The sequence below is a fragment of the Botryllus schlosseri genome, chromosome 12 (genome assembly GCF_051294905.1).
Source record: "Botryllus schlosseri isolate E-star chromosome 12, Bs_hap1, whole genome shotgun sequence".
NCBI classification, from domain to species: Eukaryota; Metazoa; Chordata; class Ascidiacea; order Stolidobranchia; family Styelidae; genus Botryllus; species Botryllus schlosseri.
In genome coordinates this window covers 21,065,000-21,091,459 of record NC_137247.1, presented here as the reverse complement: position 1 = coordinate 21,091,459, position 26,460 = coordinate 21,065,000, and the positions used below count along the sequence as shown (strand labels likewise).

The 26,460-nt window shown below is 40.4% G+C and overlaps 3 protein-coding genes across 4 annotated transcripts in view; 2 read left to right on the top strand and 1 right to left on the bottom strand.

Annotated features, from left to right (window-relative positions):
- Positions 1–26,460, top strand: part of LOC145451664 (uncharacterized) — a 196,839-nt gene that overhangs the window by 104,674 nt on the left and 65,705 nt on the right. The window lies entirely within an intron of this gene.
- Positions 14,760–17,848, bottom strand: LOC145451657 (ficolin-2-like). Of its 2 annotated transcripts, XM_080329871.1 has the most exons (6): positions 17,591–17,790; positions 17,479–17,537; positions 17,325–17,411; positions 17,134–17,230; positions 16,586–16,685; positions 14,760–16,498 (listed from the first exon to the last, which is right to left on the bottom strand). In XM_080329871.1, the coding sequence occupies exons 1-6, from the start codon at positions 17,649–17,651 to the stop codon at positions 16,201–16,203; spliced, it is 702 nt and encodes a 233-aa protein (XP_080185997.1). In that variant the 5' UTR covers positions 17,652–17,790; the 3' UTR covers positions 14,760–16,200. The 2 variants fall into 2 exon arrangements, with proteins under 2 accessions (XP_080185997.1, XP_080185996.1); XM_080329870.1 differs by having other exon boundaries at positions 17,479–17,848.
- LOC145451670 (uncharacterized) lies at positions 20,537–23,279 on the top strand. The gene is made up of 5 exons (XM_080329890.1): positions 20,537–20,622; positions 20,716–20,807; positions 22,099–22,164; positions 22,420–22,655; positions 23,031–23,279. Exons 2-5 carry the CDS (start codon positions 20,723–20,725, stop codon positions 23,220–23,222), a joined length of 579 nt encoding a protein of 192 aa, XP_080186016.1. The 5' UTR covers positions 20,537–20,622; positions 20,716–20,722; the 3' UTR covers positions 23,223–23,279.

Here is a 26,460-nt window from a genome sequence, read left to right as displayed (position 1 = left end):
GATTCGGCTGTACTATTCCAATGCTCTGATATCAGATCAATCTTCGTAAAATTCTAAAATATTCTACCTATAATTGTGACACGTCAAATGTCCGCTAGGGGCAAAATTATGACGCCACCGCTTTGACGATGTCCTGATGCATTTGTACTCTCGCATTATAGAATGTTTACAGTCTATACTAGCATGGTTTCTACAACTAAATATACAGCAACTATGCCAAGTACAGCAACAATTTTATTCAAAGACTTTAAAACGTGATTTTATTTCGTGCTAGGCGTGAATTCACAATAGTAAATGACATTTTCAAGATGCGCGCAGAATGTCAGTCTGTATGGTCCCGTCAAATAAGGCCTACTCGGAAATACATTGAATTCCCCTATTATTGGTGCTGCGGCCCGCGGCGCCATCAAAAAGTAGGACATTGGCCCGCGACCACATTTGAGTTTGAGACCTCTGATGTAGAATATACTCGTGAGGGAGTCAATAGGCCTTTTGCAGGACTTCGATCACGTGACTAGATACGCATAGCAACCACAAATTGGTTAGCAAGCTACTTTCTCGCGCACCTACTTCAGTGCTAAATATCGCATATTGTACTGTTGATTTCTGGTTGTAAACGTTTCGGAAATTTGTTGTAGAAGTCGTCAGAGATTTACCTATGCTAGATGTCAATCCTGTACAAAGCACATAGAATGATATCGTCAGAATTACGCAGAAATCCGTCGTTAACGTAGCCGTATATCGGATACAGTATATTATCGTTTTCGGGCTGTAAACGTTTTATATAAAACGCAAGTGTCATGGAAATGCGCAAGGATTCAAATATGTTGGGTGTCTTTGATTCATGAACTATGTAAACTCCTTGCGTCAAAATGATCGACATTGTAGCCGTTATTTGGTAGTCAGCTATGATTTTATGACACAAAATTCGACATTGCAGGACATTGACTGCGTGATATTTATTGCAGCATTAAGTTGGGTGTGGATAGTATACTATACTATAGTTGTATTGTAGTGGTAGTTGGTAATCATTGCCGCATTTTGATGATTGATATCGATTGCAATATATATAGGATAGGCCTACTGCTATTTTTAAGCCTAGAGACAATGACTGCCAGTGCCAGTACGTTGATGTGTTATGAATTCATGCAATGTGCTACATACTATATATATCTTAAACATCCTATGCTATTGTATGGCTTCTCAGTTAAACAATTCAAAATATTTAGACCTCTATACCTATATTACAAGTTATTGATCATTCTGTCATGCTGCCAAGTGCCACTACCTGAAGAAAAATGATCATCAGCTCCAATTGAGGGTGCAACAAACTGTTCCGAGGCCTGGATTACTTGATTGATTGCCTGGATTGGATTACTTCACTCTATGGCACAGTGCAAATATCTTGAGTTTCAAGACATGGCTATACCACATGTATACGAATTAATGATCTGATGGATTATCCCAAGAGAGCCGAACATAGGCAACTAAGAAATTGATGATGCCCTCGTCAAGAATTCAGCCTGGAGCCAATTATTATCACCACATAAAATTCGGTCATGCGGTAGAAGGCAGCGTTGTTTCATGCCAACAGAAAATGTCAGCAGATGATCTGACCACTGACTAACTGTCCTGAACTTCTTTCCCGATGTTGATGTCTCATGCTTTGAAAATGATATTTCATTTGTGTACAGCAAGACAAGCGCTCTTCCGTGGATGCTAGTAATATGTCTCGACAAGTGGCTATGGAGGTAGAGGAAAATACATAGGCATAAGAGTCTCGGCAGTTATTGAACTTGATAAGGTTAACATGCATTTTTCTTCATCTATTTCTTATGCTCTGGGTATCGAATGCACAAAAATTAATAAATTGCACTTATTTGCAAGTTTATTTGTAAATTCAATGAATCAAAGAATATCATAAGTTCAGAATATTACGGAGTCAATGCAAAAGAAACAATGGTAGTCGTCTTTAGAGGATGTTTCTGAGTTGGTTGAACCAATACACAGAGGGGGTCAGCAACGAAGTACTATTTTACCTGAGTATTAGCGTCATTACGAGTTTAGGCTACTTCCACTTCTACTTGACACTTTTTAGGTAGTACTTTTTTGTCAGGTTTGGGATTTTGTCAACTAGAAAGTAGCTTTGGCGCATGATTGCATCCCCTTAAAGCGTGAGGTTGTCATAACAACTGGGCAAAATAGCCCCAGTACCACGGTAATTAAATTAATTTTTTTAAATTGCACCTATTTGTGGTGTCATCACCCTTTTGCGTTGATCAAGAAGATGCAACATGTAATATTTACAGTTGTCACATGGCATCAATTTCTAAAACTAAGTGACCCTCAACCAATAATCTACTTCATATAACGAATTTCTTGACTAATTTTCAGAAATTCATTTCTACTTCCACTTGAAGTACTTTGGACATGTCCTGGAAATAATTAGTGCTACTTGTACTGGAGTATAAATTAAGGCATTACTTCTACTCGGTTCCCAACAATGACCACGTTGACCCCCTCTGGGTATAGGATGACCGATCTTGTCACTGCGTTTGAGCTGCTCTATGAGTTATTTGATAGTTACTTCCCTCAGTGCGCTCTGCGAAGTAGTGCTAATAAAATCGGCATTGTATGAGGCAACAATAAGTGCACTGCTTTGCTTAGTCTTGATTGCAGGTTCTCCCAAAAGATACTTCCGATGTGTTCAGCGACATTTGTTTTATAGCAGCACGCCAGCACCCAAACCAGCAGACAGTATATCCTGATCCTTGCGGGTCCCGGCTGCTTCAGTCATATCTTCCATCCAAAATCAGGCTCCACAACAGACAAATAGTACTGCTTGAACTAACAAATACTCTTACCAGAATATAAACCAATCGCTTTACTTCAAATGCATAAAATTAAGTACATATGATCAGAGTTGAGTACCGTAATACGACTACGTTACCGATGGATTTCTGCGTAATTCTGACGATATCATTCTAAATGCTTTGTACAGGATTGACACCTAGCATAGGTGAATCTCTGATGACTTCTGCAACAAATTTCCGAAACTTTTACAACCAGAAATCAACAGTACACTATGCCATATTTAGCACTGAAGCAGGTGCGCGAGAAAGTAGCTTGCTAACCAATTTGTGGTTGCTATGCGTATCTAGTCACGTGATCGAAGTCCTGCAAAAGGCCTATTGGCCATCCAACAAATCAGGGACCGGCAACGTTTTGTGTGCAGCGTGCCAAAATGTCAAAATATGTCATTTTTTACCAGCTTGCGTGCTAAATATTCAATTTAATAATATTTAACGTTTCAAGCAAGGAATACCACCGACCGTTTTTCTGCAGCTGGCAACGGCATCCGCCCCACCAGTGATTCTTGATTTGTCGCGAAGGGAACAAATTTTGGTCGCTACTGCATTCGACCTATCGCTTACATGTGGGTAATATTTACATCATTTATTTTCATTCGCGCAATTGGGCAATGATCGATCTTCTGTGCTTGATTTGTTCGTTTCCAAGTCCACTGTGGTCGGTACCATATTCAATAAGTGACAGGCCAATCAGTGTTGTTACGATGATATGGTCTGATGATGATGAAACATATGCCTACCCCTGTATCATTCAAGTCGGTTTGGTGTCACATTAAGGTCGGTTTGACACTAGATTTATCTGCATAGGTCGCGGTAAAGCGGTAAAGATTGTCGTTACTCCAGATATAATGGAATCGCTTGCACACCAGACGAAACTAAAAGAATATATCTCGTTTTTTGTCATGATAAACCCTTTTAACGCGTGCTCGAAACTCGTACACCCCTGATCACATAACACAGCACTGATACCGTATAGTAAGCCTAATCCATCTGATCGTCATATACTGATGTCAAACTGGCTACTGAGAACTGAGAGGACTTGTGCCTTGTGGTGTTCTGAGCCGTCACTGATTTTTTGATATATAGCTTGCGTATGAAAGTCTTTGATCGTAGACCCGCAGGCTTACTATGTATGCACCTAAATGGCGAGTATAAAAGCTAGGAAAAGGAATCTGGATGCCCACTGTAGTCGCGCCGAGCGCGGAAAAAATTTCCACCTGGAAAATTAATTTATGCGATAATATTGGTTGTTTTATACATTACTGTCAAATATTTATCTTATTTTAGGCCAAGTGATCAGATTAGCCGGTAGAGCTGATGCAGGGAGTGTCTTCGACGAAACTATTGCGACCTGCGCTGGCGTAATTAATTATGTAGTTCATTGTTGAACACAATGATTTATCATTGATGGATGACCAGGCAGACTTTGACAACTACTCGATTCTAATTTTCTAATTTCACTAAATTGGAGCGAAATACCAGTAATCTAATTTTAATATAATTTGTGAAATGTTTTTATGCTCTGATTCTAATTCTAATCTAATTTACTGATTTCCTGAAAATGCCTTTTTGCCAGAGGCGTTTTGCAGGAGTTGACAAGAATATCCCTCTCGCGCAGGGATATCCAGTGTCAAGCCGCCATCGCCTTGCTTACACCGCACACTCGTACAGTTAAAGTATACTTATTGTGACGAATAATAGCCTGCTTGTAGTTTGCGAACAACAGTGATGGGATGACTCGAGTCATATTTTTTGTATCACTTGACTTGACTCGAGTCACTTTGCAAAAATGACTTGACTTGACTCGGCGCTTCAGAAATGTGGATTGACTCGTGACTCGGAGCAAAATCGACGAGTCAATTTCAAGTCATCAAGGAAACGATGTCGATTAAATCACCCTATCTTATGTATGTTCGGATTGTTCGCGATACGCCGGTGTCACTTGTGAGAGTAAACTTTCATACACTGGCTGTACGTTTCACTGATCCTCCCTTGTTACCTCACAAATAAATTGACCGCAAACGAAACGATCACAGCTTACGTTGTCGTAGTAGTAGTAGATTGATCTAATAGCAACGTATCTTTGTTTCTTAGACGGCTCTGTGCTTACATCGCACAGTGCTCACCTTTACCAAACCCTCTTGTATAATTTATTAGAAATAACATTGTTTATGCGTTTATATTCTCACGGATGTGTAGTGGGTAGTGTTTTGTAACATATCAATTTGTTTCAACTTTTCGAGGCTTCGTATCCGATCCTCTATTTTGCAGTTTTTAAAACCTAACATCAGTACAACGCCGTGCGGAGTAACATGGGCGATGCTCATGATTAGCCTACCACTAAAGAAGTTATATTTTATTAAGTACTACAAATACAACAATAAATGTAATGATCATAAACGTCATTTTATTTTGAACTTTGAGCTGCGCACGATACCGGACAACGCTTAGCAGCGACTAATGAATCGATATTGGGGCTAGCCAGACATGTAACATGTACAGACGTTAACCATTCTCATGGTTATGGGAACACACTGTGATTTGATATGGACTGATTTTTACTGTATTTATCTACTATTTACAATTTCATTCAATTTCCTAGTTTTTGCAAATTCGGTAATAATTCAAATCCAATTTGCAAAAAGCTGTGTAGCTCTAATTCCAATTATAATCTAATTTGGAAAAAGCTGTATAGCTCTAATTCTAATCTAATTTGTGAAAACTTGTGTTGCTCTAATTCTAATTCTAATCTAATTCGGAAAAGCTATAAATATTCTAGCAGTCCAAGTCTGTGACCAGGCATCCATTGTTGCAGGTGAAACGTTTATGTGAACTCGATTCAAGAGTTCAATTGCAAATTTCTAACCCTGTAGTGACGCCTATCTCTAAATTTTACAAGTCTTGCGTAAACCATAAGGAATGAGACAACACGAAAACAAAACCCATATTGTTGATACACGATAAAATGCATCAATTTATAATCAAGTTAAACATCTCTAGCAAACTGGTGAAACACATGTGGAATCAGTCAAAAGTGGAAAGAACCGATGCGGCTCGCGAGCCACAGTTTGCCCCACTGGGTATAAGGTGTATGAGGCGAAATACATTTAGGAATGCGAAAATAATTTGTTCGCCCAAATAGCCAGTAAAAGGAGTTATAATAATGCAATTATTCGTGTCGATGACGCACTAGGACAGTGCTTCCCAACCTTTTTCAGTGTTCGTGACCAACTTTTCATCCAAATTTCATTGTGCGAACCAACATGAGATGAGAAAACATGAGAAAACGAATGAAACCGTCATTTAGAGCACAATGCGTCGTTGTTGTTGTTTTGTGGTGTTCATGGTGTTGTTTTACTCCTATATCTACCGATGGCAGGCTTGCCGCTTCGAACCAGATCATCCAAGTTTTACCGCAAACACAGAATCTTGAAATTTGATGACATATTTGTATTTGAACTAGCAAAATTTATTCATCAATATTTTTCAAATGACTTGCTTCCTGTCTTCAATCAATTCTTCGTGCTTGCTCGAAGTGTAAACTCCCACAATACCAGACTTTCTTCTAAGGCAACATCCATGTACGCCAGGGACGGGCAACATACGGCCCGCGGCCCTAGTCCGTCGATACTCCCCGTTACTTGCGTAAACGTCAAATTCTAGTGACTGTATGTTATTACGCCTAAGTTCGTCGAAGCGGGAAGACTTGCATTATCAGCATTTGCCATGTACTCAACCGTAATGAATTGATATTTTGGTAAATTTGGGGTACCGGGCTTATAGAACGCCTTGAAAATCTTAATTAAGGATTGCACCATGTGTTAATTGATCAGAGAGAAGGCGACATGGCGGCGCCTGTATAACAATGATGTTCTCAAATCCACATTGTCTCCGTCATTATCGGCGAGATATGGCTTTGCAGTGACATTGCTGTCGTTAAAATACATTTATTACCTACGATTTATTCCTTGTATATGTGGATAAATGGGCGAATAATGTATCGATTCAGCAATCCGGCCCGCCACGTATTTAATTTTTCTATATCCGGCCCGCCGACTGGAGTAGTAGCCCACCCTTGGCATGGGTGGGCAAACTACGGCCCGCGGGCCGCATACAGTCCGCGACAACATTTTGTGCGGCCCGCGAAGGCATCGAGAAACGTGATACAAATATTGATAAAAATTTGCAGTAAAGAATCAAATTACTAGATCGAATTGATTACACTTTATCCTATATTTTATATTCATTACATTTAATACATTTTATCATGATATTGAGTAAGTCATAATCTTAACATTGCATTTCTGATATTTTTTTGTTAGCACAATAGCCCGACCTTGAAGCCTAACGCATTTTGAAACGCTTCTGTTGCTAGATATCCAAGACAATCGAAACGGAAATGAGTTAGTTCGGATCACAATTATGATTTCAGATTATAACTTTCAGTATTGTACTTGGAAAAACCGATTGACGTGTCTTTTCGGTAGATTCGTCCTCTAGTTGCAAATCATTAAAAACTTCGTTCTTATAGCTCATTCATAATGAGTTGACTGAAGTAATACGAAAAGCGGAAAGTCGAAGATGAATGCTATGAATGCGGCCTGCAATCAATAAAGAATCAACTGATAGGTAGGCCTACTTCTGTTCCGGTGTCGATGGTAAGGCAATATGTATTACTTGTCGTAATATGACATTATTATAATGAATTTGTTGCTGCAATTCAAACCACCATTTAAATCCAAACATCCTAAGTATAGGCACAATTTATCAAATTAGGAGGTGCAAAATGAATTAACCGAATTGTTAAAATATTTGAGACTACAGTAAATTATGTTGATGTCGTCCCCACCAGAGAACTTGAAATATGCACGTCTAATACAGTAAGCCCTTTGTTGAAACGTATTTAAAGGTAACTTGCTGGCATCATCATTGTGTGTTCTGAAGCTTTACCAAACGCGGAATCAACATATCTATAAGCCGCTCTTTGCTCACAATTCAAATTTCCATCCTATTCTGAGAATTGCCACAGCCTAATTTCATGCCATATTTTGGCGAATTGATTCAGGATGGCCAGTTTATAAAATCTCGGAAATGTTTCTGACGCATGTGCGTTATCATCAAATCAACATTTAAATTGTTTTAATATACATACGTATTATCTCTTTGGGTTATTTATGTCAGGGCTTCTGAAACTATGGGTCGCGAACGATATGGTTTTTGGTCGCGATGGCATCAGAGCGATCTTTTAGGTTTGTATAGTATTTGTTGATTTTAAAAAAAAATCTTCGCGCGTCGTGCGATTTCTGGTGGGTCGTTTGTTGTTGTTGTTTATCAGACAAAGATTTGGCACTTATAGCCTTGGCGGCCTTTTGCACCATGGCCAAGGTCATTGTACACGAAAAGATAAGGTCGTATAAACGTCAGTGTTGGGATCAGGTCACTACATTCGAGTCACGAGTCATCTCGAGTCATTGCACATTTTGACTCGAGTCAAGTCAAGTAACACGATTTTTGGAGGTGTCTCGAGTCAAGTCAAGTCAAGTCAAGTTAAGTCACGAGTCAAGTCACAAATCCAGTCAATATAAATTTTCGAAGTATCAATCACGATTTAAAGTCATTACATTTTGCTAGCTGTGTGAAAACAGAACAATTGGTCATTCATCCTGAATCAAATGACGCACACGCAGTTGAATTTGCAAGCAAGAAGGCGCTGTATCGCTCATGCACACCTAGAACTGCAACTAAAATACGTGAGTTACTGTATATAGCTACATGCTACAGTCAGTTATTGTCAGTCTAGAATCTAGATGATCGAATACCTAGCCCCGTGAAGTTGAAACAAATAGAAACGGCACAACTATTCATCTACGTTTTCGTGAGAATATAAACGCATAAACTATATTCGCTCATACGAGAGGGTTGGTAAAGCTGATCACTGCGTAATGTAAGCACTGAGCCGTCTGAGAAACAGAGATACGTTACTATTAAAATTATATTAATCTACTGCTACTACGACAACGTAAGCTGTGATCATTTTGTTTGTGGTCAATTTATTTGTGATGTACCAATAGAGGATCATCGGTGAAACGTACATGACTGGTTATTGGTTACTCTCACAATGTGACACAGACTATCCCGAACAATACGAACATGCAGAAAATGCAGAAATTTAATTGACACCGTTTACTTGATGACTAGAAATTTACTCGTACATTTTGCTCCGAGTCACGTGTCAATCCGCATTTTTGAAGCGCCGAGTCAAGTCAAGTCAAGTCATTTTTCCAAAGCGGCTCGAGTCAAGTCATGCGGAAATTGACTTGAGTCAAGTCATGAGTAGAGTCATCCCAATACTGATAAACGGTGGATCGTTTGTAGATTTCTGAGGACACTGTCTAGCTAGGGTACTATCGGCCAATAAGCGAAGCACGAGGAAAAATCATTACAACAACTTGGCTTGATCACAGCAATGTGCCGACCTTTGTATTACATTAATTGGTTTCAATTCACGACAGGATTTGTTGTCCGACCTTGTTTTCCATGAAAAAACACTGTCGGTCATCGTTAGGAGGCTTTGGTGTAGGGGTGTGCCACGATCTAGTGCGGGACTGTGAGAAATGGAGAGAGAGAGAGAGAGAGAGAGAGAGAGAGAGAGGGCTTGAGAGGCAAAGGTATGAAGGTATTAAGTTTTGTTGGGCAATATATCAACGGGTACAGTGCGGTGCCAAAAAGATTGGCGGAGATAAACCCTGGCCAAAAATTACCGTCGCTGGCTGGCTAATACTATCGACATTGATTTTGCCCGGTCGTCGAAATGGTCGGAACTATCACTTCCGTTTACAACTATCCGGTAAGATCCGTATCAAAAGTTTCAACTGTCCGACAATATCCGAAAGAAAATAATTGACAATATCCGAATCATATCCGACTGCCATAAAATTGTCCGATCCGGTCCGAACCCTTTCCCAGTCCGTCCGATGATCATCATTGTTTCACACTGACTGTAAACATTGACCAGATCAATGAACCGTAGTGACCGACGTATAGCCTAAACCAGTGGTTCCCAACGTGGGCGATATCGCCGCCCAGGGGGCGATTTTGCGGTCCAGGGGGGGCGACAATGACGAAGGGGGCGATAGGGGGCGAAAATGGACAAAGGGGGCGAAAATAGCGAAGGGGGCGATAGGGAGCGATGACGCGTCAAAACGGCCGACCTTTTTTTAGTCAACCCACGGAAATTTAGTTGCAAAAAAGTGTCAAATTCGACATCGAGCCGAAAAGTTGACCTTTTTTTTGTAGTCAACCCGCCGGTGATTACAGTTTCGGTACACAAAATTTGGCGGGCGATGATCGGTGTTGAGCTTGAAAAGAGGGCGATGGGTCGAAAAAGGTTGGGAACCACTGACCAAAACGACAAAGATTATTCAGTAGTGTTCGCACGTGTGTTGAGTTACCGCGGATCTAGGAAGTCATCTGTTGCTATATTTCCTAAAATACAACCTTTATTACATCCGTATTGAACATTTGACGTATATATTGTATGCATGCGTCGTCAACAAAGTTCCGTATACTGATAAAGGCCTAATTTATGCCATGTTTCGTAGTCACCGATGTCGAAACTTTTCGCGTCGTTGCTATGATGTACAAGAGTGTTGCTGTTGTTTCGCCACACAGGGCCAGATTACCATGATATTAGTGGCGGTAGTTCAGTGGCTCTCAGTTGAAATCATTTGAAGGGGGTGCGAGGTCGCATGAGTGAAATGAAGTTTCTGAACTAGGAATTATAGTTCAAATAATTCTGACACTTCCAAGTTTCAACGACGAGAATAATACAAATTAAATACGATTTGAAATGTCAGAATAACTTCATACCATCCATACACCGATATTAGATTGTGACTTACACTGGACCTTGCACCGATCAGAAGATGTCTCTCAGTTACGAGTAGCCTAACTGATGAATGCGTGAATGTGTAGTTGTTAAATGATGCTTTTGTTGTATGTCTGTCGATCATCTTTACAGAGTGCGTAGAAAGACACAAAGTTATTGAGAAATAAGATATTTCCTCATATCGTCATGTCACGTTCATGTATGATATGCTTTTTTAATGTAAGAAACACGGATTTATATCGATATGGCTTAGAACCTCAAAGTTGCCACTCCGAGTGTAGGCTACTCAGGGCACATGTTTTCAGAATGCGGTGAGGAATTGCTAAGTTTCAATAGCGTGTGGCCCGCGCTATTGGGGTTTGATTGTACTTCCGACAAATTTGAGCCTAGCACGAGGCAGGAAATAGAAGAGATTAGACACCATGCAGAATCCCTTAGATATTTATATCATACACTCTTAGCGAAAGAGCGCGTATTTCCACCAGTGTACCATACCGGTATAAGTCGATTACGACATTTTAATCCAAATCATCCAACCACGCATGAACGACTGAACGTATAGGAAGGTAGTCACGTGGGATTTATGACCGCGATATAATTCTGAGTTAGGTTATGTTTTCGTGTTCCACCCTTTTCTGCCCTTTGGGTGCGAACTGCGAATAAACAGTTTTTCGTCAAGAGTATATGCTACCATTTGAAATGAATGTTTTTCACCAATTATTCAACTGAAAACGGTTTATCTCTGGCTCATAATTACTGCCCCGTTTATAGTCCGAATTTCGTATTTGAGAGGCCCCTCAACAGTCATAACCGTACATGCAATCACCCTATGCGTTCGGATTGCAAATAATTTAGTTTCTCTTTTAAAGAGTTTTGATGTGACTTTTGACAAATTGGTTATTGAGGTCGACCAGCCTATGAAATCTCGCCATTGTTTCAGGCGCGAGTACGATATCATCATAGCAATGTTCGGTTTGTTTCAAGTAAGCATATATATTATATCCATGTCCTCACTATATAATCAAATACCAGCAATATTGCGTTTTGGTTTATGATCCCAATTTTATATATTGCGGCCCGCGAATGAATTCAGATGTTGAATGCGGCTCGCGAGCTTAAAAGTTTGCCCACCCCTGGTCTAGACACTGTTGCCCTACCTCGCCCATACATTGCTTCATTGATCATTTGCTACCATCGTTTAATTTTCCTTTTATTTTCCTTTTTTTAAATAACATTTTTTACAGCCAGACTGTATAGAGCAGGGATCGCCAACTCAAAATGGGTCACGGGCCACTTTTCAAATTTCGTAGCGGCTGTGGGCCGCATGAATTCAATATCATGTATCATAGACAACCACGTATTCAAACTCTACGTCAGTACAACGCTGTGCTATCTGACATAGGCGATTTGCATAGTGACCACAAAAGAAGTAATATTTTATTAATGGACCTCAAATACTACAGAAAATAATCATCATCAATTTCATTTTATTTGGAACTCTGAGCTATGCACGATACTTGGAAACGATTTTCAGCAACTGAAGAATCGATATTGAGGCTAGGAAGGGAAGGCCTAAGCCAGTGGTTCTAAAACTTTTTTTTATACACGCCCCTCTTAATCAGGACCGTAACTGCCGCACCCCAAACCCCCCTAATTGAGGGGCGAGGTCGAAGCGGGCTCAAAATTAATTCGTAAATTAGCATAAATTATAGAGTATCTTTTTAAAATTTATGCAACTTTTTCAAAAAATTTTCGGTCTAAGCGCGATTTCAAGCTGCTACATATCTTGATTTTCGGGTGCTCTTCGCACAAGAAAAAATACGCAAGATTCATAGAAATGGGCATATCGGCGATGCCCATTACCGCGCCACGACAAATAAAGTTTTAGGCCATGTAACATGCGACTCCAAGAAGCGTGCCAGAACGATCGGCAGCGAGTAAACCTGTCCTTATGCTGACCGAAAACTTCGTTATATATACAAAATATTGTTTGGGCAATCTGAACCGCACAAGACAAATACCCTCCCGCAGGGAAAAATTATATGCCAAAGAAATACCAATTTGAAATCGTGTGCGTCTATTAGTTTAGTAGCCTACGTTTGGTTGATTCTATATTTTTTGATATAGCAGACACTGGAAGTCACGAAATAACATCATGTTACGGAGTCATACCAACGGGCCCTACAGTTTCCAAAACACCTCACTCAGCTCTACCGGTAAATTTGATTACGTGAGCAGAGAGGACAAGAAATTGAAAGCAATATATATGCGATTCCCAATCCTATTGACCGATTTTATCATGAATTATCGAAAAATTTCGCGCTTCGCGCTGGCTCACTAGGCAGTACAGTTCGCTTCGTGGCAAAAGCGAGCAAGGTGTGGGGGGTGGGTTTATCACCCTGTGGGAGCCCAAGACCCAAGTTTTTTTGGGGGGGCCTGACGAACTGCTGTTTAGCTCCTGCCAACGGGTGTCGCCCGAAGATGTTCAATTATTATTGAGGGGTCCTATCTTTTCAAACACACTTCCCTCAGCTCTATACCTGTGAATCTGATTACGTGAGCAAGGAGAGGATAAAAATTGATAGCAATATATACGCATTTTCCGATCATATTGACATATTCAATCATTACTTATAGAACATTTTCGCGCTTCGCGCGTTTAGCCGAGAAAAGATGACCCACAAAACGTAGACCCATGTAGATGATAAGCAGCGGTAAACAGGCTTTAGTGTGAGGGAGGTGTCGGTTTATCATCATATGGGGGGCCCAAGAACAACGTTTGTTTTAGCGGGGTGTTACGGCCCTGCTCTTATTCATACTGAAAATTTTCGCGCGCGCCCCTTCGCCATATCACAAAATGAAACCAGCATGCTAGCAATCCCGACGGGTAGTTTAATGACTTCCGGACTATTACACAGTGCAATAACTATAAATTTGAGGTAAATCACGCCTATATAGCGCGAAAAAAATTCAGTTGACCGCAACTGCGCGTCCCTTTCAGATGCTGCCACGCACGCAGTCTGAGATCAACTGCCCTAAGCCGTCTTCTGAGCATCTTGGTCTTAGCAGTGCTTACAGATTTGGACAATTGGAAAATTTTCTGCTTTTCCAAATTACATTAGAATTGGATTGCTAGCATTTCTGTGTTGCATGGAATAATGGAATAGGACCTTATTTGTATTTTGTTGATTTACGGAAGCGATGAAGCAATGATTAATGCCTAAAAATGATTTACTTAACTACATCTCGACTCATGTAGATGACTAATTTTTAAAAATTAAAATATTGTGTATCGGAGCTTCGTGAATTTTTCGATTAGTTTTACTTTTCAACTAACTTGTGTCTGTCGTTATATCCAGCACTAGACTCGCGTTCATGCGACTATAATATGTCCCTATCGTTATAACGTTGGGGATCGCGTACCTGCAGCGAAAGTGTTTGTTCAATTATAACGCCGAGAACCGCGCGCCTGCGGCTAGTCCGTTGGCGTTTTAGTGCTAATTTAATTACCCTTATACTCGACATGCAAAAATTATGCAGGTATTAGAATGAAGCCCTATTCAGTTGTACTGCGAGCTGATAATAAGTCGTGAAATGTTGAGACCTCGGAAATCCAAACCGCGATCTGTCTGCACTCAAAATCGCATTTTATATTAATTAATTAGTGATGATGTTGCTGCCCAATCACTATCAGATCTCTCGTGAATATAATCTTAAATAACCTTTAAATCATGCGTAGTTGATTGCGCGAAATGTATGTAGAATTTTAATATATTCCCATAAAACCACGCATAGTTCAACGTTGATCAGTGTCATTGCTCTAGTGTTCTCGTGAACATAGACAGTCACGCATAAGACCATTCGTAGTTGATCGCGCGAAATGTGCGTAGAATTTTACTATATCATAATAAAAAATTTCAATATGTCGCCATAAAACCGCGCATATAGTTCGACGCTGAGGAGTGTATTGCTCATATTATCCGCGAAAATATATAGTCCTAAATACACATAATAGAATATCTGTGGAAAGTGTCAGCTAACGTATAATACGTGAAAAGTCGGTCTAGCACTGAATAGTTACGTTATGTAAAAATGCGGAGACTGCGGGAATCGAACCTCTATAACCTACTGCAAGATAGTCGCCTAATTCCTCTGTGATGACATCATACAACCGCGCATAATCTGACGTAAAATGTATTTACGCATTATAAGTATCAAATCGCATTTTGTCCTAAATACACATAATAGAATATCTGAGGAAAGTATCATCTAAAGTTAATGAATATGAATCCGCGGATGATGTGGCAATGGGCGTCATATAGGCGTGGAAAATTAGGGAGACGTGGCCTTCTCTGATTGGACGGTACCAAAATTGCTTCATCCTACTACTAATATGATGTGTTGTTTATTGCAATAATGACCAACTTATTCAACTAAGCCACACGCCCAAATGTATATCTGAGTACCGTGCGCAGCAATTCATTAGGAATAGCATTTTAAATACGCAATCCACTTTCCATCCATTTCAGTATGTGTGCAATGACGATATGGTTTTTTCAGCGCTGACTGTGGTATTGGGGAAGTCAGCTCATCGATGTCGTAACTTATGAAATACGCAGAATCACTTTTATCAGGAAGCTCACCTGATGAGCTATCAGATCTGATGTTATGACGCAAACAAGGAACCGTTGACTTTCGAAGCAAGCTAGGGTTTTGGGCCACATGGAATTTTCCACCACAAAACCGACCACTGGTTCCCAACTTTCATGGCACAACGCACAACGGACCACATTGCAACAGCAACAGATGCAACGAGCCGCAGAACATTGTTACCATGCATTTCTCATATTTAATTCACCGCATTAACAAGTCCTTTGCTAATGTTGAATTCAGTTCAATGCAGCGGCGGCTCGTCCCACAGGTCCACCGGCATTGCGCCATCCTGCAAGACTGTGCGCCATTCAATATAGAGCGAAATTGTGGCGAAAAATCGCAGTATTTTCTGTTTTTCTCTTGTCAAAGTCGAAGTAGGTCTATATACATTTTCTTGTCCCTGTAGCGCTCGTAACTAGCTTTGGCTTTCCACTCTCTCAAAGCCGCTCACAATAAAGAGCGATGATCTAGATCAGGGTTCTCAGCCATGTTTTGGCCGTGGCTTATTTCAGGGTTCGAAAATGCATGTTCTGTGCCCCACCGCATATCCTGGATTGCTAATCCTGTTCAATGTGTAGTAATGCCTATTAATGCCTCTCCCACTGATTTAGTGCGGCGTTGGACCTGCGCATTCGTTGTGAGGAAAGCAAGAAATTAATAATATTGGCTGACTTTCGTCAGGAGCAATCGTCAGAAGGTAGAGCAAAGAAATCGCAGACACTATGATTATCACAACGAACGTTAATTGTCGCCAAAGGCAAAACCCGTCAATGACGTCATGTCCGCTTTTCACGGTCTCATCCGGATCTTCATCTCCGAGAATCGCAGGATGTTGTAGGGGCTTCCCCACCAGATTCCCTTCCAGCCTGTTTTGTGGAAGTCTCCGTTCAGGTTGCAAGAGGCGCAGCCGAGGTTATACCACCAGCCTCCTTCGTAGCGAGAAGTGCAATCCCCCGGTGACAGATCCGCGTCTTTCGTTGAGAATTGTTGGTTGTTGTGATCTGCGAAAGCGTTCCAGATTGAATTCCCGGAGTATCCGGATACGTGCAGTCGGTAGATGTCGGTGCCGGACCCGATGCGGAAGGAGCTGGAAGATTGGCAAGCAGATTTTGAGCGCCATGAACAATGTTAGGAACATCCGAGACGAAACAATCAGAAAAGCGCGGAAGCTTGCCTGTATTTCACCACCGAGCGAGTTCCGTCAGATTTCGTGATCATGTCGATTTCCAGTTCCATATTTCCGTCCTTCGTCAGTTCGTGCAATTTCTTGAGCCCTAACGATTGTTGGTTTTGAATCGAGCCAGAGCTATTGCGTGTTGTAACTGCTGGAATTCTTCAGGTAATTTTCTAACGCTGTGTGGGAAAACCACTAATTTACATACATGAGATCAAAATTTAGTCATAATTAAGTTTTGGGAGGTCAAAAAATGTAAAAATGGTCGTTTTTTAGGTCAAAATCTGTCATTTCTAGGTAAAAAATCGCCCTGGTCATAATGAAACGGAATATGGACGCGCAAACCGGTTTTCAGAGCACCAACCCGGAAAATGACCTTATTTCTAGTCAATTCACCAGCAATCAGAGTTAGATCGCAAAATTTCCAGCAGATACAATATACATGTCCTCTTTTCAGGATCCGTAAATATTGGGGGCCGAAACTTTGTTTCGAGCTTGAGAAGGGGGCGATTGGTTGGAAACCGCTGGATTAGACGAAACCTTCCTACCGAGCCAGAAATCTCCTTCACAATTCCCGAATCCTTCCACGTAATCAGTCCAATATCGGTAGAAATCAACGACTCCGTTGAATCTTCGCTGAAAGACCTGCAGCGCAATTCAGCAATCAATCAGCAACATTGTACAAATAGGCAAAGGTTCAGAAATGCTAGCGATTGCTAGGATTTTACATTATACTCACGGTCCATTCCTTGCCCGCAATGCATTTCTTCTCATCGTTAATTTTGCGTACAAGTTTCTTCTGCATCTCCGACATCCTTGCCGGACCCTTCATGAAAAGTACACATAATAGAACCTTCAGTGGTGACGTTGAGCTACTCGTACAGGCTACCAACCCCACAGTCCCCCTTCGAGATCCATTGACCGTTGACGAATCTTCTAACGCAGAATTGCGCTGCAAAAAAGAAAATAGTATTCGATTCGAATTGGAACACAAATTCCTCGTACCTGACGAACGAAGGTAGATTCCGAATCCGAACATGAAAAGAATCCAAATCTTGAGCGACATTTTCGGAAGCAATCTGAGAATCAGATGCCGCGAGGTTACGTATCCTACTCAACTCAATAAGACAGACGTCGACTGTGGTTGGGTAGAGTAATCTATAAATGCAGAATATAATGCGACAAACTTTAACCAACAGACGAAAATGCATTTCTGAGTTGCGAGCGTACCGATTTATCTCCAATACTATTTTTTCTACACAACCATCATCAACACGTTTGAAATTTACTGCATCACTGTTTTTACTATCATTTCGAGGAAGTCTGCTCATTGATATCGTTTATGAAATATGACGAATCGATTGTGTTAGGAAACTCACTCGACGCTGCATCAGGTCTGATATTTTGGACCGAAACAAGGAAACGTTTAATTTCGAACCAACTATGATTTTGATGGCTTAGTACAGGGCCACCAACCTTTTTGCAACCAAGTGCTACTTCTGGGGTACTGATTCAAGCGACGGGCGACCATTTACTCACGCCGTTTGTCCATACCATACTGAATTTCCGCTATGATATTCATAGCACTGGGCAGGAATCACATTGTGGTAAGACTTCTAAGAGAGTCTTTTAAATCAAAATCGCATTTCCACTAGCTAGCCACTATAAGATTTCTTTAATAAATCATGAATTACTTCTCACCATGTTTGTATAAATTATACAGCAACTGTCAACTCAATAAATCATGTCACACTTTAGACTGGAAATCATGTTATCTGTTTCTCTATTAGTCAGCCTGGCATTGTATGCTATCAACTATAGCGCGCTGTTATATGTCTTTGTTTTTGATCAAGTTCATGCCCGGAAAGACTGATTAACAGCGATAAAGTTGAACCAAACATGCTTGCAACATTCATAGCTGCCGCGCATATATACACCACTGCAATTTCCCGTGTCAACAAAGCGCCAAAGGTTTGCTGCAGCCTGGTGGGATTTGAGGTGGAGGTCATTTTGCAGTGTTACAATTTCAATCTCCAGCTGTTCAGCTTTAAGACATGACAGATTTCCTTTGAAACCGGACAGCAGCAACGATTACAGATAGTACGGCAACGTACTTTTAGCAGTAATATGGAGTTGTCATCTAGAAAATTACATAAAAGAAAGGTATTGTCCCGATAGGGTATATCTTAGGATACAAATTCACGTCGCTACAATCATTTGGGGTTTTGGGACAGCGGATCAAATGACCGATTCCTCCAGTAATGTGAGGGTCATATACTCATTAGCTTCATTAGCCAACATCAGGGTGTCCACTGTTCATTCTTTTATCAGAGATGATCAGCAGATTAATATGGTTACAATTCATGTGGGAGGCCGGCATGGCGTGTGGTCGCTGCGAGACAATAAGCTACATATTTTGGATTACTATGATGCTTAAATAGATGTTGCGAGATAATAATCCGAGCAAAGCGCATGGAAAAGACTTCCAAGTTCAACAAATTGATTTTAATATCCATGTAACTGTTACATTCACAGAGTCTACGATTTTAAAACTCCTATAGTTTCCGGAGTGGAAATTACTATAAGCGAAATGTAATCTGCAAAGACAGCGGTCAAATATCATTCGTTTTCTATTATATTCATATTAGTATAAATATCATAAATATTATTTTTCATCATATGCGAGGTGAACAACTTCCTAATCTTGAAATAGATGCCTGGGGTTGGTTAGTTTGAGTCGCACATTGAGATGTGAACATAGACCTATTACTATTAGTGAATAGTTTTCTGGGTTATGCAATCGACTTGACAAATCGGAAGTTGGATTATTGTCATGGTTCTTGCAAATTTGCCTCCAAAGTATGGCATGTATAGGGAGAAAGAAATTCCATACCATACCATACTTGCAAATTACCATATTCCATACCGACATTTCGTTCCATACCATACCATACTTCCATACCATACCACACCACACCATACCATGTCCTACCTACAATTCGCGAAGTATCGTACTACCACGGTTCGAGTCGGATGAAAACCACACCCGAGAACACGTTCAAGTCAATATGAGTCATCGACACATACTGAGAGACACGGGTGGGTTGCGCAGTTGCCGGGCAATCAGTGATCGCCTAATAAGCCTAATAGACGACCTGCTTCTGTTACACAACTGACGATTAGCAACTAATACGGAGTATTTTAATGGACCAAATTTGAACCGCCGTATGATGTGTCTCAGAAAGTTAATCGACTTTTTGATGCCCCGACATGTCTCACGGATTAGTCCGAACACACACCACACATGATTTCCGAGTAGCAACGCAGTCCGAACATACCCCAGGCATGTTGCGAACGAAAGTCAATTGCGTCATTTTGCGTCAGTGTTCTGCGATAATTTAATTCAAGGATTCCGCATCTGTGCAACACGGCCACCAGTTGACCTTACTGGCTATAATTAAATTATCCACGACCAAAACGATCGGAGATTACTTTCGATTGGCATCTGTGCAATACACCGTCCTAATAGTTAGCTATCGAATTTCCGGAATATTGCGAAGACTATTACAGTAAAACCAGAACACATGCCGTGCACAATTTATACAATATATGCAACAGTTTAACGATGTCTCAAGTAATATGAAAATCATCTTTTTCAACATTGATTGTAAATCTACCAGATGCTTCCGCGCATTGTATAGTCGATCTGGGACCATATTGGATTACTCTCAAAATAAAACGCTTGGTCGTAAACGGATTTATATGTTCTCCTTCTGTTGTCAAGTTTCAAATATAGGTATACCAGAAATAAGTTAATATGAAGTGAGTGTAATCCTTTCAGGTATGATTTAATCAGCTTGCTATCAGACTCGCGGCGCCGGAGGGTTTTCATTTCACTCTGATCGAGAACTACATTTATCGTATCGCATTATTTATTTAAATGCGTCTGAGGAAATCATTTCATATTGGTTTGGTTAGAATAAGAGTGTATGGCTATGTCTGAGTAAACTACCAAAAGAAGCAGCAGTTCAGTGTTGGTATGTACCAAGAAGTTGTTACGCGAATGTAGTGAACTTTTTCTTGCAATCTGTGGGGTACACAAATTAAAATCATCCTTTGTGCTGTTACAGGATAAAAATGTTGGTGAGACTGCTTCCAGTGATCTCCGGTGCGATCCTTTTGTTTAGTACTGATGTAGCGTGCATTCGTGGGACTAATGTGGGTAAGACTATATTACATCGTTCTATTGAGTCGTCACAGAGATTGTCGCTGTTCTGTGACTTGATTACCATCGGCATCTGTTAATAACTCAATCAAATCAATCAAATCAAATCAAATCAAATCAAATCAAATCAAATTGTCAGTCCCAATTCGATGATGAAGTGATTTCCAAGCAACGCATGAGGATAATAAAAAATATAGTAGGGATGGTGTGAACGTGAGGTTTACGTTCGCGTTCTGTGTGTGAACCTCAGAAATTTGCAGATGGCGTTCACAAACGAACCTTGTTAGAATTGAATAGTATAATCATATTGAAATGAACCCGAATATTTTCGGCTGACCCTTGTCAGAGGTAGGCCTAATCGTCAGCAACTAAGAGATAATTGAACCTTGTTAGGTTCTGCACTATGGACCTTTTTTGAATAATTACAATTTTTCACGTCATTGTAAGGTCTTTTGTTGAGATTCTTTTCTTCTAGACTTTGGCCACTCTCCGCATGGCGCTGGCAGCATGGAAAGAAACTCAGCAATAAACGAGCATGCATCTTGCCAATTTCCGAAATTATTTGCTCGAAAGTTTGCTCGGAATGTTCAGCTTTCCGTTTTTGAATCTTCAGTGACACTCTGCAGAGACATTCGCCCGTAATCAGACAATATCAAGAACGAAACACACTGCATGTAGGAAGTCAGCTAATTGTGGTTCATCAATTATTTATTTGTTTACATTTACATTTATAAGTTGATATAAAGGATGCATCAGCGTATAATGTAAAACATCGATTATACGTACGGGATCTATCCATCTGATTTGTTGGTTTCTGTATAACTTTATTTTGAGATAATATCTGGCGCAAGTATAGAAACCGTGGTTTCACCCTGAACAATACACCTATGCGGTCTCGTCGTAACTCTTAACAAATGGAGGGAAGATAGCAATCGAATTGGTTTGATATTTATAATATCGGTTTCCATGCTGAGTACTAAATTCATTTGCCATGCATTACAATAGCGTTTCTGGTAACTATACGTTGGCGATGACTTTTGTGATGACGGGTGTCGATTATATTCGAAATTGCGCTCTGTGCACGTCGCAGATCTCTCACTTCTCCGCAAATTACGTGAATCTATGTGTGGACTTTTATAATATTATGTACATTTGAGCGAATCGTTTTCATGACTGTCAGTTCCGCATCGACTATAAAAGGTCATATGTCACTATCGACTTATGACTTCGAATCAGAGCAATCCATACCTATGCGTTCATGCTTTATATCCTATGTGTGATATTTCAGAACCTGGAAATGCGATATCCGACATCGAAGCAATGCTAAGCGATGTGTTGAGAATGGCACAGCGAAGTGAGTAACTAACTCCCGTGGGCTTCTGTCGGTCAAGCTCTTGATTGAAAGACCTCAACGATCATCTCAAATCAATTACATTCTCAATTTAATATCTTATTCCTACCGTTTCTTCCATATTATTGCATGGAAAAAATCCTTTCTCTGCAATGAAAGGCGACACGAACTTCATTTAGGGGTTTTCATTCTTAGGCCCCTTCGAGCTAATATCGATCTCATTTTCAATCAGTAAATATGCTCATTTTATCCTTCTAGTCAGCGCCTGCAAAAGGCGTGGTGGACGTCCGTACAAAACCAAATGCTACACCATCCCGTATGTGTCATCCACTAATCGCATCAGTTTAAGTGACGCTAATTGGCATTGTGGATCAAAGCGAGCCGAAATTCACAACCAAGATGAACAAAATGTGCTGCAAGAGTTTCTCAGATCAAAAATGCCGAAGTCGCGCACAGCTATGAGTGCCTGGGTTGGAATGAAATTCAATTACGATGTGGGTATAGCTTACTGAAGCTTATTTCGTGGGTAAATCTTCTAATTTTGAATCCTCACGTGATTCACAAAGACCATTTTATGATATGTACACCATTTATATGCTTTATTGAGCAATCAAATTTGGCGGGCTATCGCTCATTTTCAATTACAGTTTTCTCGAGTTCAATCGTGTGAAATACTACATCATTTTCATAAGGCCTCTAGTTGACCGCGCCCGGGGGTACGGTGGTTGTTCAATTCAGTCCGATCTAAGGTTATGAGTGATTCTAATGTCTGAGGTATTCGATACGTACTGACATCATAACTCTTCCATTGATGAAACATCACCATATCTACCAACCGATGGTAATTTGATAAAATAACTTTTTTTTAGAGCAGAATGTTGCAACTCCGTAACGACTCAGTCGTCGATCCTGCAGTCCTAACGTGGAAAGCTTACAACCCGCCCTACTGCTGTGGCGACGAAGTAATTCTTGGTGTTTCAGCAGACAATACCGGCCTGTGGGTTAGCTATAAACATTCTCTGCCCGCCGTCATTTGTGAATCGGACTTGAAGAACTACTAGAATTTAGTTGGTTTTCATGTGTAGTTACGCATTCACTAAAGAAAATATTGTACCGTATCGTTATTCATCTGTCAGTGAGACGGCCCTGATCGATAACTCATCAGACAGGGGTATGATCAGGCCAAGATCGAGCTGTATATCACATGAAAGCCGTTTTGTTGGGTTGGTATGATTGGTTGTTGCGCGACAAAATACAGTTCTCTTAACCGTTATCGCGATGGATACTTTATCTCAAATAGCTACTGGACTGAGAGACTATACAGATTCGACCGATATATTTCTACTGATGCATAGCAGACTAGTACGCTATCCGCTTATAGCAAGATTATGCAATCACACCCGACTTTGTGCACCAGAGTTGAGTAAGGATTCGAATTTGGATTTGATGGTTTTGGCCTTTGGCCTTGACTTGACATGAAATTTCTCGTAAATTTCCATGTTCATGCGGTTTTGGCCAGATTTCAACCACTAGCGGATTTTGATTATGATTTCAATATCCAATGCGGACCAGTCATCTTTACTGCGCACTGGGGTTGATCAAAATAACTTGTTTTTTACGGATTCCGGGGATTTCCTGATTAAATTGTTTGGTGCATAAAAACGCTGCACACCAAATGCAACTCGATTCCAACTGGTAGATGTGAAACCACATGACTTTGTATAATGAAAAAAATTCAAATTTTACTGTCAATCCCATGAACTTGGAATTTGAGTGATAGTGGCATCTCACGACTCAACAGTGTTGAGATCAAGTCACTACCTTCTAGTCACGAGTCATTTCGAGTCATCGCACATTTTGACTCGAGTCAATTCAAGTCAATGGAATTTTGAAGGTGACTCGAGTCAAGTCAAGTCACTCAATTTTTGGAGGTGACTCGAGTCAAGTCGAGTCAAGTCAAGTCAAGTCACGAGTCAAGACAAAACTCAAGTCAAGTTGCGTTTTCGAAGTATAATGCATGATTACGTCATTGCATTTCACAACCTGTCTTAATTACAGATTGATTGGACATTGATTTTGAGCCGATGAAAGAATACAGAGTTATCAAGTCACTACCTTCTAGTCACGAGTCATTTCGAGTCATCGCACATTTTGACTCGAGTCAATTCAAGTCAATGGATTTTTGAAGGTGACTCGAGTCAAGTCAAGTCACTCAATTTTTGGAGGTGACTCGAGTCAAGTCGAGTCAAGTCAAGTCAGGAGTCAAGACAAAACTCAAGTCAAGTTGCGTTTTCGGAGTATAATACATGATTAAGTCATTGCATTTCACAACCTGTCTTAATTACAGATTGATTGGACCTTGATTTTGAGCCGATGAAAGAATACAGAGTTAAATATATATGCAATAAGGGGGTGTATCACACACCTATACGTAGAACTGTTAAACTAAGTAATTGCATAGCCTCAGTTTATAATTACCAGCCAAGATAGAGAATGAGAAATTATTTGATGAGATGCAATACCGTATACCCATTCATACATATTGATATGATACATATTGATACGATTCAATTCGAGTCTGTGCCAATGGTTGAGGAGTATATATATCATAAACTATATTTCAATTTCAATAAAACAAGAGGTTCGGTTAAGGTAAGAACAGAGAACAGATATAGACATTTTGCTATTAAATTACTTTACAACTAGTTTACGACAACGTAAGCTGTAAACTTCGGTCACTTCGCTTGTGGTCAATATATTTGTGAGAAAATAATGGAGGCTCAGTAAAACACTCGATCATTGAATGATTAGTTACAAGCGTTTGGCGAACAATCCGAACATATGCAAGATACAGTGATTTTTACTTGATGACTTGAAATTGACTCGTGAATTTTGCTCCGAGTCACGAGTCAATCCACGTTTCTGATACGCCGAGTCTAGGAAAGTTAATTTATCAATGTGACTCGAGTCATCCCAACACTCCGACTCAAAACTCACACATATCAAAGAGAATGCATTTTGAAGGGTAGTGTTTCTGCGCGGCAGTCTGAATCCTGCGCTGCCGATTAGAGGCGCAGTGATTCATGACTTTATTAATACAATAACACGTCCAACTTGATGATAGCTGACACTTAGCACAGCAACAGCAACATACGGCCGACGAACGTAACAGAATTAAGATTAACGTAAGCAAGGAACCAAAGTAAGATTTACAATCAATTTTGCGTCAACGTAAATAACCAATGAATGGTGGTTCGCAGACGCTTTATACGGTAAGAACAGCCTATCTGAAAAGGCTTGATTACAAATGATTACTAAAATCAGGATTAACAAATAAATGCGCAAGCGCAAACACTCCCCCACTTGACTGACCCCAGTCAACAGAATTATCAATGTAATACACGTTCCGATCACTCGAATCATCATCCTCACAGGCAAAGTGAGATTGTACAATGAGCAACATATAAAGATCTGCTGAACCTCCGATCCCAAATACATTCCATATATCACCCTAAATAGTAGAAAGGCGTTCACCAGCTCTACAAGCGACGAGAATGAATCACGTTTTAAATGGTAGGGCGGGGTTCGACATACGTTTTAAATGGTAGGGCGGGGTTCGACATATCTACAGGCGAGAAGAATAAATCATTTGGAATAAATATGGAAGCAGTCAGCAACTCTACACAAGCTATGATCATAGATCACTTCGAATTGGTACAGAGGCATTCAGCATATCTACAAGCGACGTGAATCCAATCTCGAAAATTCGTCACCATCGGAGAAGTCGAAGTACTTTCAAGAGGCGTCCCCGCAACTTGCAGTAGCTCGAAATAAATATTTCGGAATCATAACAATATTTCAGGCTTTGCTCGGTTGAAATTCTTCAAATAGCCGAATTCTCCTTTCGATGCGAGGTGCCTGACACAAGTCTAACAGACGATGTGGGTCAATACTAGGGATGGTGTGAACGCGAGGTTCACGTTCGCGTTCTGTGTGTGAACCTCGGAAATGTTGAGGTTCACGTTCACAAACGAACCTTGGTAGGTTCTGCAGTGTGAACCTTTTCCATATATTACAACTTTCACTTCACTATAACATCTTAGGTTGAAATTTATTGTATTGAAACTTCGGGCCACTCTATCTATGGCGATGTCAGAATAAAAAATCAACACTAAACGAGCATGCACCTTGACAATCTGAAAAGAAATTACTTGCTTTTTTGTTACAAACGTTTGCTCGAAATATCCGGCTTTTCGTTTGTGAATATTTAGTGACTCTCTGCTGTGAGCTTGGCCGCAA

Excerpts from the sequence above, each read along its gene's own strand:
- LOC145451670 (XM_080329890.1), top strand. The coding sequence starts at position 20,723 with ATGTTGGTGAGACTGCTTCCAGTGATCTCCGGTGCGATCCTTTTGTTT. Across the intron at positions 20,808-22,098 it reads CATTCGTGGGACTAATGTGG|AACCTGGAAATGCGATATCC; the intron begins GTAAGACTATAT and ends GTGATATTTCAG. Across the intron at positions 22,656-23,030 it reads GAATGAAATTCAATTACGAT|AGCAGAATGTTGCAACTCCG; the intron begins GTGGGTATAGCT and ends ACTTTTTTTTAG.
- LOC145451657 (XM_080329870.1), bottom strand. The coding sequence starts at position 17,796 with ATGCATTTTCGTCTGTTGGTTAAAGTTTGTCGCATTATATTCTGCATT. Across the intron at positions 17,231-17,324 it reads TTGCGGGCAAGGAATGGACC|GTCTTTCAGCGAAGATTCAA; the intron begins GTGAGTATAATG and ends ATTGCGCTGCAG. Across the intron at positions 16,499-16,585 it reads CGCTCGGTGGTGAAATACAG|CTCCTTCCGCATCGGGTCCG; the intron begins GCAAGCTTCCGC and ends CCAATCTTCCAG.